The sequence below is a fragment of the Giraffa tippelskirchi genome, chromosome 1 (assembly GCF_054371585.1).
Source record: "Giraffa tippelskirchi isolate mGirTip1 chromosome 1, T2T-mGirTip1v1.2.pri, whole genome shotgun sequence".
Lineage (NCBI taxonomy): Eukaryota > Metazoa > Chordata > Mammalia > Artiodactyla > Giraffidae > Giraffa > Giraffa tippelskirchi.
In genome coordinates this window covers 185,852,379-185,868,282 of record NC_137275.1, presented here as the reverse complement: position 1 = coordinate 185,868,282, position 15,904 = coordinate 185,852,379, and the positions used below count along the sequence as shown (strand labels likewise).

General features: G+C 47.9%; 1 protein-coding gene across 2 annotated transcripts in view; it reads left to right on the top strand.

The window, feature by feature from the left end:
• Positions 1-204: 204 nt before the first annotated feature.
• Positions 205-15,904, top strand: part of LOC145538615 (dynein light chain roadblock-type 1-like) — a 518,123-nt gene continuing 502,423 nt past the window's right edge. The window contains exons 1-7 of one of the 2 annotated variants that reach the window (XM_081570951.1): positions 205-332; positions 780-1,925; positions 3,734-3,817; positions 8,787-8,879; positions 9,587-9,651; positions 12,566-12,684; positions 14,049-15,437. In XM_081570951.1, the coding sequence (XP_081427077.1) occupies positions 14,758-15,081 (324 nt within the window). In that variant the 5' untranslated portion in view covers positions 205-332; positions 780-1,925; positions 3,734-3,817; ... (2 more) ...; positions 12,566-12,684; positions 14,049-14,757 and the 3' untranslated portion in view covers positions 15,082-15,437. Of the gene's footprint in view, positions 333-779; positions 1,926-3,733; positions 3,818-8,786; positions 8,880-9,586; positions 9,652-12,565; positions 12,685-14,048; positions 15,438-15,904 lie in introns of those variants that run through there. The other variant, XR_014077101.1, reaches the window with a different exon arrangement.

Here is a 15,904-nt window from a genome sequence, read left to right as displayed (position 1 = left end):
CCAGAGCCAGGCCCAGTCTGCCTGGTTGGCCACTTTCTGGTCTGCCATGCTGTGGGCTCCTCTCTGTTCTCTCCAGTGTCCTTTAAGGGTTCAGAGTGCTCCTCACCTGGGGCTACAGAACCAGCTGGGGAAGCAGTCCTTCAGTATGCTCTTTGGCTCTCTGGGCCTGGTTTTAGGAGCTTCACTGCATATTGCCTCCTGCAGCTACTGTCTTCAGTCTCTGTGGGCTTGGCCTGGCCCCATTGGAATGTGTGACCTGCCTGTGGACAGCTACTTTGGGACCACCGACCTGCAGCACGTCTCGCACTCCTGCTCTCCATCTGCCATTGAAGGTACCCCCCAGCCTCCCAGCCCCCAGAGAAGGTCGGGGCTGGCACTCATCCCCTCTTTGGGACACGGCCGGTTTGGACACTTGAGCCTTGCCTGGAACTCATCTGACATCATCTGCTGTCACTCCAGCACAGAAATGGCTCCCCACTCCCTTTGCTTCAGGCGTAGCCCATCTCCCCGTCTGTAAGTGACCCCCCTGGGCTTGTGCAGTGTAGTCAGGACAGGCTCTGTGCAGGAGATGGACACAGGAAGTGGGTCCATGAGACCTGGCAGGACAGGACTGAGGCGAGAGGGCAATCAGAGCTGCTGGGTAATGGGATCTGTCCTGGGAAATGGCATCTCAGCTGGCTTCCCATAGCTGCCAATTAGCTGTGCCAGCCAGTGAGGGCTGCAAGGGGCGAGGAGGAGCGTGCCCTCAGGCCACTGAGATGCCGCCTCTGTATTCGAAGTTGCGACGTGCTCAGTCCCTGCCGACTTGTCATCCTCCATGTGTCCCTGTGAGATGAAGACACTGAAGCTGGCCTCCTGATGATCAGCAGAGAACCCAGGCAGCTTGTGAGGCAGACACGTCCCCGCATCGGCCTTGCCACCACCCAGGCAATTAACTGCTGCTGTAACTCTGGTTTTCTGTCCCCATTGGCCCCCACTTCCCAGCACCCATGTTGTACAAGAGTCTTCACAGGGGGACAGAAAGTGATGGTCTGGTCTGGCAGCAGAGGTGGCCTGGCTGAAGGATGACAGGGGTCTGAACAGAGGGGCTATGTGATTTTAATCATGATAGATACTTTCTTGGGAGGGGGTGTGAAACAGCATCTCGAGAGACTCCAGGGGGCCACAGCACCCTGAGGATAAGTGAGGATGACATCCAGAAGGCAGGATATTCTCCCAGGTCACTGTCCCCCTCGGGGCTGGCCCCAGGCCCTGCCAATTACTGCCATGTGGGCTGGGCTCCACTGTCTGTGAAGAGGCTTGAACTAACCTTGTCGTGGGGGTTAGTAGCAATGAGTACTAGGTGCACCCCATGCTTGGGGGGCTGGGAGGCTGGGGAGTGACCTCCAGGAGCACAGATCCCTGGGGTCCATGTTGGGCCCTCCCATCCTCTGGCAGGTTGTTTACCCTCATGTCACAGCCCAGTGGCAGCCTTGGCTTATCAGAAGCTGCGGCTGACCCAGGGACGATGGTCTCTGAGGAGAGAACCTATTTTGAGCTTGTGAAATGAATAGCGGTGCTAATCACATATTCTCGGCCCAGACCCTATGGCCTACTTATCGGCAGCTGCCAAGCCTCCCGGGCCTGCGCGCTCTCTTCTCTCCCATCCCTCCTCTTCTCCTCTGAGCATGCGCCCTCGCTCCCCTTTCTCTCTTCCTGCTCTTTCCTCCCATCTCCCTGGGAAAAGAGTCCCTGGAAGCCTCGGAGGGCTCTAGTCTGCACCTCTAGGAATCTCCAGAACTTCAACATGACTCCAGGAACTTATAAAGCTAAATGATCCTGACCCCTGACATGAAGTGAAAGTGTTAGTCGCTAAGTCGTGTCTGACTCATCGTGACACCATGGACTACTGCCCACCAGGCTCCTCTGTTCATGGGACTTCCCAGGCAAGCATACTGGAGTGGGTTGCCATTTCCTCCTCCAGAGTGTCTTCCCAACCCAGGGATCAAACCTGTGTCTCCTGCATTGCAGGCAGATTCTTTACCACTTGACTCACCTGGGAAGTCCTAATTGGAGGATAATTGCTTTACAATGTGATTTCTGCCATGCAATAATGTGAATCAGCCACAGTATACTATGTCCCTTCACTCTTGAACATCTCTCTCACCACTCCACCCCATCCAACCCCTTTAGGTTGTTACAGAGCACTGGCTGAGCTCCCTGTGTTATACAGCAACTTCCCACCAGCTACCTATTACCCACTGTAATGTATATGTTAATCTGATTTATTTAATGCCCCTCTGCCTTTGTCCCACCAGCCCAGGAGGCTAGTGGCTACTTGTGGTTGCTAATATCTGGATTGTCCCATTATTCCTGTTTGGCTTCTCAGCCTCTTTAAATCCCTCTATTTCAAATACTTACATATTGAATATTTACATGTGCCAGGACTTTGGATTACTTTACCTACATGACTTCATATAAACACCTCTTAAAGCTCTGTGAAGCGGAGTGTACCCATTTTATAAACAGGAAAACTGAGCCACAGAAAGGCTAAAGTAGAGCTGGTGAACTGTAGCGCTGGGTGTTGAATCAGATAATCAAGCCACAGAACTTTCAATTTTTAACAGCACTATAGATCTATACTCTCCTTGGGCCAGGCCCTGAGTAACGGTCTGCACTGACAAAATTCAATTATGTGCCAGGTTTTAGAGTAAGATGGGAGATGGAATCCAGTCTGCCCCTGTGATGGATTTTGTGACCTTGCATAAGTCACTTACCCACGGTGAGCTTCAGTGTGCCCACCTATTAACTGAGGATAACAACAGAACCCAGTTCAGAGTGGTTTTGTGGGATCAAATTAAATGATAGACAGAAAACATGCATCTTCTGCCAGCATCTCCAGTTGGCACTTAACACAGAGCCTGGCACATAGCAGAGTGCTCAGTCGCTCATTCAGCCACCCTATGGACTGTAGCCTGCTAGGCTCCTGCATCCATGGGATTTTTCTCAGGCAAGAATACTGAGTGAGTTGCAATTTCCTTCTCCACTGGCACATAGTAAGTGCTTGATAAAGCTCAGCTTTTATTCCTACTCTTGATTTGACACTCCTGCCCTGGTTCCCAGGAGTCCAGCAGATGAGACTGGGCAACCTAGATCCCAGATCAGGTGGGGAGGTGGCACAGTTTGAACCAGGGGTGGGCACACTGGGTTCAGGGCCCCTGGTTCTGAAGATGTCCTTGGATTTCTAGTTACCCTGTTCGTGGCTGTAGTGCTTTTTGTATTCTGGGAAGAATTTCCCAAAAGTCTCATACTGAGAACCTCTCCCTCCACAACCTTCTGTCCAGTGGGGATCTTTCTGTGGCCCTGGGAGGACTTTGCAAGACTGAATGAAACTGGAAGCTCCCAGACCCAGATCTTTGGTGCAATGTCAGCTTGCTGGGAACTTGTGGTGGCCTCTGTTTTTCTTTTCTGTCTGAGCCTCAACCAAATATGGAGCACACACATGGACATTTATACACATGCACACTCATGCTTTCACACAGCCATGTTTGCTCGTACACATACACACACACACACACACACACACTCACCACTAAAATCAATGATCTGGTAGCAAACCTCAATGAATTGCTGAGCATTGAACAATTTCAGCCAACTGATGAAGATCCCAAATAATTTCCATTCTAATCCATGTTGCTTGTTTTCCAAGGAGGTAATGGTCCCTTTGGTGACATGCCGTCTTTTCTGTACACAGTTGATGGCTGGACTTGCCTTTCTGAACTGCTACAAATTGTGGAGGAAAAGCAACCCTTGAATTACCGCTAACCACTCTTTGCTTGTATGTTGGGGGCTTATGTAGCCATGCTGGTGGCTGGGTCAGGGGTCGGTGAGGAGAGTTGGCAGGGAGGAGAGGGAAGGAGGTCTGAATTTGAGACCAAAAGGTGATAATGATTCTAACAGTCATATGAGATAATACTTATACACTTTTCAATTACAGAGCATCTTCACCAGAATAATCTGCCATGCATGGCTCAGATGGTAAAGAATCTGCCTGCAATGCAGGAGACTCGAGTTTGATCTCTAGGTTGGGAAGATCTCCTGGAGAAGGAAATGGCAACCCACTCCAGTATTCTTGCATGGAAGTTTCCATGGATGGAGGAGTCTGGCAGGCTATGGTCCATGGGGTCACAAAAAAGTTAGACACAACTAAATGACTAACACTTTCACTTCTCTTTCACTTTCACAAGCATAATTTTCATTTAATCTTATTATGACTTGTCATTTTATAGGGGATGAGATTTCTGTTAGGATCTAGGGATACCCATTTAGTTAGCAGAGGTACAGTCACAACAGTCTAATACCAGGTCTTCTGACTACCATATGGTATTTCTGATGGGTGTGAAGGGTAAGGAGGTTTATAGGTCTTAACCAGGTCAGGAGTAGTTGGCTCAGGTAGTTGGAGTCTTTATGGCTGCACAGAATGTGACTCAAGGTCCTGTGATTAGTTCCTGAGTTGAATGATTGTCTGATCTTAAGCTGAGACCTGATCAGGTCTGGTCAATCAACTTCCAGGTTGTGGTGTCTGGGGATAGGCTCAGAGTGAATTGACTCATGTAAGACTGTCTCCTCTGGAAAAGGAAACAGCTCAGAGCAGATACTTTGAGGAACTTGGGAAGTCTTTTAACTTCTCTCTAAACGTTAGCTCCTTCATCCTCTGTAAATGAGATTGCAACAATCCAGTCCTGGTGAGAGTTACATGAAATAACTATGAAAGTGAAAGAGTTTTATGAATAGTAAGTGAAGTCGCTCAGTCGTGTCCGACTCTTGGCGACCCCATGGACTGCAGCCTACCAGGCTCCTCTATCCATGGGATTTTCCAGGCAAGAGTACTGGAGTGGTGTGCCATTGCCTACTCTGGAACAGAGTAAAGCACCCCCCAAAAATGTAAAGGAATCTTATTGTATCTTCCATCATCACCACCACCACCGTCATCATTATCATTATCACTGCCACCATCACCATCGTTATCATCATTATCATCATCGTGATCTGGTAAGGAGAACATAAATTTAAAAGTTACTAAAAATGTGGAGTAATAGAAATATCAAGGGGCTCATTTAAAATGTGTCTTCCTGGCCACACTTCCTAGGACCCTGAATCAGAAGTTCTCAGTGGAACCCAGAAATCTTCCTTTTAACAGGCACCCTGGGGTGATTTTGTTGCAGGCTGTCTATGGATCATACTTTGAAAAACATTGCCTTAGAGCTGTAGGACCGCAAAAAGAGATTATATGTCACACAGGATTCAGTGATACTTACGCAACCTATAAGCTGATGATAATATTAATATGTGTGTAAGTAGCCTAGAACCTTTGAGAGGGATCCATCAGTGTCAGTGGTGAGGTCCCCGACACTGTGGCCCACTCATCACCATTCAAGGACAGCAGCAGCCTCCCCAGATTTCTTGGTCTTGCTCTATCTAGTTTTAGCCACCTGAGATGAGCTGGTTAGATCACACATGTCTAGCACACTCATGAACTTGGAGTTGAAACAACAATGTTAAGACCTAAAGGAAAGAGGTATTTATTTCTATTCATATAGTACAAAGCAGTTAATCCACTTAATTAACCATAATTAAATCACTCAAAATGAAGTTGATGACTCTAGACTTGTGAGCTGGAGCAAATATCCTCTACGGCTCTTGGGGAGGGCACTCCCCACCCACTAGCTCTCTGCCTGCTAACCTGGGCCAGTGCTACTCTGTTCTCTGGGCTAAGTCGCTTCAGTTGTGTCTGACTCTGTGACCCTAAGGACCGTAGACTGCCAGGCTCCTCTGTCCATGGAATTCTCCAAGAATACTGGAATGGATAGCCTATCCCTTCTCCAGGGGAACTACCCGACCCAGGAATTGAGCTGGGGTCTCCTGAGTTGCAGGTGGACGCTTTAGCAGCTGAGCTACCAGGGAAGCCTGAGACACGTCTGCTAAATTGAAAATGGGTTCTGGGCAGAGGAGAAATTAATGGGGTAAACTGATGCCTCATGAAAGAACCTGGGTGTTAGGACCATGGAAAAGGACTCAGGCAGATTTGAGGCTTGGGGTCCCTGAGTGTTTAGAGAATGTGAAAAGTGTAAAAATGAAAGTGAAAGTCACTCACTTGTGTCTGACTCTTTGCGACCCCCTGGTCTGTAGCCCGCCACGTTCCTCTGTCCATGGAATTCTGCAGGCAAGAATACTGGAATGTGTAGCCATTCCCTTCTCCAAGGAATCTTCCTGACCCAGGGATCGAACCCAGGTCCCCTACATTGCAAGCAGATTTTTTACTGTCTGAAGTAAAAAGGACTCCCAGGGAAGTCCTCTGGGAGTGTAGGGGCTGTTATCAAGAACCTCTGGCCCTGCTGTTGCAGGGGGTATATACTTATTCTGGGAAAGGAGGAACTCTGGAATGTTCTATTCAATTCTGCAGCTCAGGGATCCTTGCAAGAGAGTGTAACCTGGAAATAAAAGAATGTTGAAGGGTGGGTGGCAGCTACAGTGTGGGTGCCCCTAAGGGCTCAGCATGGTAGCTGGAACAGGTGGGGACCTGGTGGGCAGGTGCAATGGGGCAGACAGCCTGGGTGCTGATCTGAGAGGAGTGGCGAGGTGTGGGGTTCCCAGAGGCAGCTCCCAGAGGTGGAGGGTGGGCCTGCCAGGGGATGGACCTCCCACCCATGAGATGGGAGGGTGGGTGCGGTGGGACAAGAGGACACTTATCCAGCTTGCCTCATGAGGTGGGAATGGGTCGGCCTGCCCAGGTAGTGCTGCTGTGGGCAGACTGGGCCACTGGGTAAGGATTTCCCTGCCAGGACCTTGCTGGGCTTCTCCCTTCCCAGCTCCTTTGCCAAAGAGAGCAGGTTTCCTTTTCTTTCTCTTGAATTCTTTGTCTGTACCTGGTGGTTCTGGGCTGTGGACTCTTCCGTGCCCCATCTGGCGTATATGACACAGACAAAACCTAGAGACCTTGCTGCTGTGTCCTTTTTCAAGTCTTATGGTCCCAATTTCCAACCCTCTTCTACCCTGGAGAGTAATTTTATGATTGTCTGTTGAATCACCTCTAGAGCATCTTACCTTGAGGGGAGGAGCAGGGGAAAGGGGGCTTACAGTATTCTGTCTGGGGTCTGCCTCTCTATTCTGCCTGGTGCAGCCAGATGGGACATTGGCTTGGAGCTGCTCTGCAGTCTGAAGCAGGAGTTGGGACCGTTGGTGGCATCATTTGCAGAGGCCAGGTGGTCTGGAAGTATGCTCAGAATTGTTCTGCGTGTTTCTCTCTCTACATTAGCCCCTGAGGCCATTGTTGCAGAGGGTAATAGCTGGACACTTCAAGTCTGAGCCAACATAGCTAAGCTCAGGGTCTCACTGCTGCTGAAGAAAGGTGGGACTGTGTGAGACGGTTCAGCAAAGCAACCCATCCACCACCAGCAAAGATAGTCTTCAGGAGTCATGTCCTTTAGCAGAGCCATCAACCCAAGTGCTTACTGGTGTCCCCAGACATGAGGGCAGCTGGGAAGCTGGCCTTATAATCCAGCAACTTTTTCACCAGCCAGAAAGGAACTTGCCTCCCCTCTTTTTTATTGGAATTTAATTGTTCTACAGTGTTGTTAGTTTCTGCTGTACAACAGTGTGAATCAGCTATGTGCTTGTGTGAGTGGTCAGTTGTGTCCAACTCTTTGCAACCCCATGGACTGTGGCCTGCCAGGTTCCTCTGCCAATGGAATTTTCCAGGCAAAATTACTGGAGTGGGTTGCCATTTCCTAATCCAGGGGATCTTCCTGAAACAGGGATCAACCTCGTGTTTCTTGTGTCTCCTGCATTGGCAGGTGGATTCTTTACCACTGAGCCACCTGGGAATCCCTGAATCAGCTATGTGTACACATATATCCCCTCTCTCTTGAACCTCCCCCCTACCCCTCCATCCCACCCCTCTAGGTCATCACAGAGCACTGAACTGAGCTCCCTGTGTTATATAGCAGCTTCCCACTAGCTATTAATATCTATTTTACACAAAGAACAACCCCCCTTGGTTTCTCTGATTTATTCATCTCAACCAAGCTTTTACCATGTGCTTGGCACAAAGTTTAATATTGTAGGGAGAGAGATGAATGATATGGTCCCTGTCTTTGGGGAAGTCACCATTTAGTGGGGATGGCATCAGCCCCTCCAGATGACCAGATGTGCTGTGGCATCACTGAGGAGACCCAGGAGGGCTTCCCAGTGGTGGTGACCATGAGTTAGATGCTGAAGATGCCAGCAGGAGCTCTCCAGGAAGACACATGAGAAAGGCAGAGGGGAAATACCTGTCCAAAGTCTTGAAAGTCCAAAACACTCAGGTGAGTGTCTCCAAGTAGGATTCAGGACAAAGAGGCTTTGCTTCCTAGGAGCTCCAGCTGGTTGGAGAGCTGGACCTAGACTTAACAAAAAGGGATCCCTTGCTCATGGGCATCACCTTGTCTGAGACATTTAGGCAAGATGTTAACTCTTCCATGTGGGTTTGTTTGAACCTCCCCTCTCATGTCATCATGGAAATTTTTTCTCTGGTCAGTAGACTCCCAGGCATCTTCAAGGAGGTACTGGAGTGAGTGGGAGACTCAAAGGAGGGAATCCTCAGCAGGGGGCTGTCAGTTGGTCTTGGACTAAAGGGTGAGGGGTGACTCTCCTGGTGTGAGTGTGTGTGAATGAAGGTAAGAACATCAGTGTGTGTATAAAAATTGAATGACCTGGGATAATCTTCTTTGCATCTTCTCTACTCCTGGTGTCATGCCTGCATGTTGTAGGTCTCCAGTGAATGGGTGTTGAATATTGACAGCCTTTAGAATCTGAGTCACCAAGGAGTATCTGTTCCACAGGAAGGAGATGAAAGAAACTGAGTAAGTGGGTAGAATTTTTAAAAATTCTTTTATTTAAAATTAATTATTTTTGGCTGTGCTGCACGAGGGCTTTCTCTCTAGTTGCAGTGAGCAGGGGCTACTATTTTCTTGCAGTGCTCAGGCTTCTCAGGCTTCTCATTATTGCGGCATGAGGACTGAGTTGCCCCATGGCATGTGGGGTAGTTCCTGACTAGGGATCGACCTCATGTCTCCTGCATTGACAGTCAGATTCTTTAACCACTGGACCACCAGGGAAGTCCTGAGTCTGCAGTATTGATGGCAGCAGCTCCATCTGGAGTTTCCATGCTCTTAGAGGGCTGTTCGCTGTTCCTATTTGGACATGTTTTGGTGCTGGGCTCTGGGGAGGTTCTGAAAAGACTTGGCTACTTGAGATTCTTCATTACATGTCTCCTAGATTGTTATCCGCTATCACCCTGTTTCCAGTTACTCACAGAGCCCTCTCACTCCTCAGTGACTCTACTCATGTGGTTTGTTCTGCCTGGAAAGGGTTCCCCTTCCACCACTGGACAGTTCTTCCTCATCCTTCCAAGCTCATGTTAAATGTCACCTCCTCCAGGAAGCCTTTCTTGATACCCCTCATGTGACCCTCCTCTGTGTCCCCTAACTCTGCTGTGTCCCTGCCATAGCACAGATGCAGTTGCTATTTGTGGTTTTTACTTACTGCTTTACTTTTCTGTCTTTCCCAGGAGGTTGAGATTCCCTTGAGGCAAGATGGCATTTTATTCATCTCTGAATTTCCAGAGCCCAGAAGGTGCTTAAGCTTTGAGTCATCATCACTCAACAAAATACGTATGGAGTGCTTTCCCCATAACAGGCACAGTGTCTCTTCTGTTAAATGGGGAGCATGTATAAGAACTCTGAGGTTCAACGAACCTTGATGCATTTGGAAGAAACCAGAGTGCCCAGAGCTCTGTGTACAGCAGAGTGATATGAGATGAGGCTGGATAGGAAGGCAGTGGCTGGATTGTGCAGGGCCCTGTAGACCTGTAAGCCTACAAAGAGGGTGTGAATTTTATTTATTTTTTTATAATTAAAAAAATATTATTGGTGTATAGTTGCTTTACAATGTTGTGTTAGATTCTGTTGTACAGCAGAGTGAATCAGCTATATGTTTACATATGCATGTGTGTTGCTCAGTTGGGTCCTACTCCTTGCAACCCCATGGACTGTAGCCCACCATGCTCCTCTGTCCATGGGATTCTCCAGGCAAGAATACTGGAGTCGGGGGTTGCCACGCCCTCCTTCAGGGGATCTTCCCAACCCAGGAATTGAACCTGCATGTCTTATGTCTCCTGCATTGACAGGCAGGTTCTTTACCACTAGTGCCACCTGGGAAGCCCCATATGTATACAATATATCCCCTCCTTTTTGAATTTCCTTCCCATTTAGGTCACCACAGATCACTGAGTAGAGCTCCTTCTGCTGTATGGTAGGTGCTCATTAGTTATTTATTTTATACATAATAGTGTATATATGGGCTTCCCTGGTAGCTCAGCTGGTAAAGAGTCAGCCTGCAATGCAGGAGACCCCAATTTGATTCCTGGGTCAGGAAGATCCGCTGGAGAAGAGGTAGGCTACCCACTCCAGTATTCTTGGTTTTCCCTGGTGGTTCAGACAGTAAAGAATCCACCTCTAATGCAGGAGACCTGGATTTGATCCCTGAGTTGGGACGATCCCTTGGAGGAGGGCATGGCAACCCACTCCAATATTCTTGCCTGGAGAATCCCCATGGACAGAGGAGCTTGGTGGGCTACAATCCATGGGGTCACAAAGGGTCAGACAGAACTGAGCGACTAAGCACAGCACAGCACGTACAGATGTCAATCCCAATCTCCCAATTCATCCCAGCCGCTTTTCTTCTTGGTATCCATACATTTGTTCTTTATGTTTGTGTCTCTGTTTCTGCTTTGTAAATGAGATTGTCTATACCATTTTTTTCAGATTCCACATATGTAGGTTAATATACAGTATTTGTTTGTATGTTTCTGACTTCCTTCACTTTTAAATGCACAGATGCATCTGATGGGCCAGGCATTTAGCAGATTCAGTAATGGTAGATGCTGCTGCTTCAATGTCTCTTAATACTTCAGGAGATTCTCATCACTCCCTTTTGAGAGAGAGAGAGAGGAAAGACAAATAGGTAAAAGCTATAGAAAAGGCAACTAAAATGATCAAGAGAGACGGGGGAGCAATTAGAGTTTTTTAAGTCTGGAAAGATCAAGTCTGAGAGAGGATGAGATGAAAGGTAAGCTGATCATGAAAGAGAGAGTATGTGTTGGAATCCTGACATCTTAGACCTAAATTCCTCCTTCTCCTCCATCCCCATAAAACTTGACAGGAGATAATTTTAGGAGAACTAAAGGGAATTCTGCTTTGCCCTGTGAGTAGTATAAATTTATGCAACTCTTTATCCCCAAGAGATACTGCACTAGCTGAGCATATAAATAACTTCAAGAAAGGTTTACAAATTTCAAAGATTGAAGTTCCCTAACGAGCTGAGGAATGGAGTTTAGGACTTTAGGATGCTACCCTTTATATCACATTCATTCCCTGACTGGGCTCCGTGCTCTCTTGTCAGACAGAAGGCATCAAATCTTCCAGACTTGACAGTGGGTAATTCCCAGTCTTCTCTGCTGGGTTGCTCTGCTGTTGATTCAGTGTGCCTATCTGTGGGTGTGGCAGGGTGTTCAAGGTTTGCCTGATTTTGCCTGTCTCTGAAGATGTGCTTGGGCTTCCCAGGTGGCACTAGTGGTAAAGAACCCACTTGCCAATGCAGGAGACACAAGAGATGTGGGTTCCATCCCTGGGTGGGACCTCCTGGAGGAGGACATCACAACCCACTCCAGTATTCTTTCCTGGAGAATCCCGTGGACAGAGGAGCCTGATGGGCTACAGTCTATAGGGTCTCAAAGAGTCAGACATGAATGAAGCAACTTAGCACACAAGCACAAAGACGTCCTTGAGCCACAGAAAAAGTGTCTACTGGGCTGTGTAGGCTTAGTCGATGGGGAAGGAGAGCTCGTCTTGATGACAAGCTTTGAATTTGAGTTCTAACACTCATTCTTTTTTTATTATTGAGGTGTACAATTCAGTGGCACTTAGTACATTCACAATATTGTGACCGTCACCACGACCTAGTTCTGAGACTTTTTTCATCACTCAAAAGAAAACCTCACACCTTTTAACCAATCACTCCCCATTCTTCCTCTCCCTGCCCTGCCCTCAGACAACCACTCATGTGTTTTCTGTCTCTACAGAAATTTGAGGGTTAATTTCACTTTCCAGGCCAACATGTCTGATTGGGTCCTGTCTCCCTCTCTAATCCCATCTGGTTCCACATTCCCCTCTGATTGTAATAATCTGGCCACCTAGGCCTCCTTCTGATTCTTTACAGACATGACTTTTGGGTCTCATGGCCTGTGTGTGTGTACATTCACTCAATGGCCCTTGCCTGTGCTCTGGGTAAAACATCCTGCCTGAGTCCACACTGGGCTCTGAGACCCTCATCCTGGAATTGTCCTTCCAGGCTAAGGCATGGCTGGGCTGGGCCGGTCCTGAAAAGAGAGCGATTAGAGATTGTGTGCGAGTTCTTGGTGAACTGTATAGTACAGTCTATATATAGACTGGGCTTTATTACCAAGGCTGGGCTTTATTACCGCCTCCAGGAAGGCAGTTCCTCCAGAGAACATCCATGGATTTGGCTGCCTTTGGAGTAAAACATGGCAGGTACCACTCCCCAAGTGAGGAACAAGACATGGCGGCAGCACAAAGGCAGTCAGTGGAGGTAAGTGACTCCTGCCAAGGAGACATGAGAAGAGTGAGCTTTCCCAGCCCAGGATTTCTCGTGGTGGTGGTTCTGGGGCATTGTCTGTCTGTCGACAGCTGAGAGGGTGGTGGGGCGGAGTGGGGCTGTCTATCAGGCCTGGGATCCTATCATTCCTGCAGATTCCTACCACCTTCCCAGGGCTGTTGGGAGGACCAAAGTGTGCATGGGAAAAAAGTCTGGAAAGAGTGAACTGGTATACAAGCATAAGGCAGGAATATTCACACTGGTGATAATGATGAGGTGTTGAGTTCTTGCCCACTCTCCTCCAACCAGCATATGTGATGGGCATGAGGGACCAGCCAGTGGTCAATCTTATATTCACTCACAAACTTTATTCTTTCACTCACCCACTCATTTATTTATTCACTCATGGTTTATATCTGTACTACCCAATATGGTGGGCCATCCCAGGTGGTAAAGAATCTGCCTGCCAATGCAGGAGATGTAAGAGATGCAAATTTGAGTCCTGGATCAGGAAGATCCCCTGGAGGAGGGCATGGCAACCCATTCTAGTATTCTTGCCTGGAGAATCCCCATAGACAGAGGAGCCTGGTGGGCTACAATCCATAGGGTTGTGAAGTCGGACATGACTGAAGCAACTTAACATGTATGCATGCATGCATCCAGTATGGTAGCCACTAGCCACCTCTAGTTGTTGACACTTGAACTTTACTGGTCCAAATTGAGATGCCCCATAAATATAAAAGACACACTATACCTCAAAGATTTAACCTAAAAGTTGTAAACATCTCAGTAATAATTTTTAAAAATATTGTTTGCATATTGAAATAATAGTATTTTCATTATGAGTATAATATGTATTATGAAAAATAATTTCATCTATTTCTTTTTACTTTTTGTAATGTGACTACTAGAAAATGTCTTATTTCCTATGTGGTTTAAATATTGTTTCTATTGTATAGGGCTGATTTAATCATATCTATTCCTCTGAAGGACGGGAGTGTGTGAGACTGACTGGCCCAGACTGGGATTTGTCCCTTCCAGTAACATCATAGAGAGGGAGATGCTGGCCCACAAGTCTCCCAGATGAGAAAGGGGCACCCCAAACCACAAATGGAGGATTTCATTACAAGTCTCTCCTGAGGGACTTAACACAGTGTTTATGATTGATTAAGGCACGAAAGCTATTCATTATTTATGTTTGCTGGTTTGTACTTCAGTGTGTCTCCATAGCGTGGGAATAGGAACTGAATAAATTACCCAGCGGTGTGGGAATTCATGTAACCCAGAACTCGCGTACTCGATGGCTTTGTGAGTGTGTGCGCACATTTTAATGAGATGCAATTTTCTTTCAATTTGAGAAATCCCCCAAGCGCCCCTGCTTTGTTTGCTCTGACTCTAACCCAGCAGCTTCGGAGGCAGCAGCAAATGGAGAGATGAGATGAAAACATCTGGGCACAATCCCTCTCAAGGCTTTCTAGTGTTTTCTTCTCTGGGAACTTTCTGCCGAAGGGCATGTCCTCCTGACACTTTAGAACTCTGGCCTTTGTTCTTTCCTCCTCTCTGGTCTGTTTTCCCCGCGGTGGGCCATTAAGACAGCACACAGTCAAAGCAGAGAGTAAGCCCTTGACACATAATGTGGAATTTCAGGGTCCCAGCCGTATGCTGAGGGAAGAAATACCCACAGTCTCAGCAAAACGCTGGAAAGCAGAGTGGGAAGAGCTGGCTCCTGCAGAGGGTTCTTTATGGTCCCGTAGGCACTACATTCATTCTGACATTCATTCTTCAGCACAATCATGGCCGGGTGCTGAAGAAACCAAAATGAAGGAAGTTCGCATCTTGTCCTCAAAGTGTTCCACTGGAAGAGAAAACTGTAAAAGAGAAAAGCAATTCAGCACTACCACCTTGGGAAGACGGAGTAGATGTAGTTTTCCCTATTCCTCCTGCTAAGTACAATGAAAAGACCCTGGACCTTATATACAAAACAAGCAGAAGGATTGTGCGCAGGCGCAGAGAGGCTGCGGGACTGGGCTGAGGGCCGGCGACGCGGAGCTCCCGGATCGGTCCGAGATGGCAGAGGTGGAGGAGACCCTGAAGCGACTCCAGAGCCAGAAGGGCGTGCAGGGAATCATCGTGGTAAACACAGAAGGCATTCCCATCAAGAGCACCATGGACAATCCCACCACCACACAGTACGCCAACCTCATGCACATCTTCATCTTGAAGGCCCGGAGCACCGTGCGCAAAATTAACCCCCAGAATGACTTCACCTTCCTTCGAATTCGCTCCAAGAAAAATGAAATTATGGTTCCACCAGATAAAGACTATTTCCTTATTGTGATTCAGAATCCAACTGAAAAAGCCGCTTTCTTCGCTCCCTGTGTCATTCCTTAATTTAATGCCCCTCAAGAATAATAGCGTTAATCATGTCCACTGACTGGCACGTGGAAGGCCCGTTAGAGCCCCACCCAGACCAGTCCATGACCTGGGTGGGCTGCAGCCCCTCCCACCCCACCAACGTCATTCCTGGCCAGCTGCCCCTGATTTTCCAGGAGGTTTTGGAGCAAGAGCTTGTGAGAAGCCCACACCCTGTTTCCTTCTGACTTTGTGCCCTTGGAAAAGGCTGTTTTTCTTTAACTAAAAATAACCAGAATGCTTAAAAAAAATAAAACAAGCAGAAGGAGACTTAGAAAGGTTGAGGAAAGAAGGCACACTCCAAGGGCTTTTGGGACCTGAGAAAAGATCCAATGGTGAGTTCCCTTGGTCTTCTTATCTTTTATATCCAGATTTGGAGCTAAAGAAACAGGCACCCCAGGCATGTTAACAGATGCAGAGAGGAAAAAAAACACCCACCCCCACCTCAAGCCTGCTCTCTAGCCAGAGGACCAGGAAAAGGGTGCCAAGCAAGACATAAAACATTTAGACTCTAACTAGTGTGCTCCAAACAAGCACCAGGGAAGAGACTATAGCCCTGTCCCACCAGCTAAGGCCAAGTGGGAATCCAGGATTCTGACTCTCGCAAGGCTGTAATGAGGTGCCCGTGCCATGTTGGGGGCTGGAGGTAAGGACCAATGAACAGTGAGGACTCCAGTCACCATGCTGTCATCCCTCAGGAGAGATCACCCAGAGAGAATTAAGGAGGTTTCGCCTCCCATTCAGGCCTTCCCATCTGGGGCTTCCCTGGTGGCTCAGATGGTAAAGAATCCATCTGTAATGT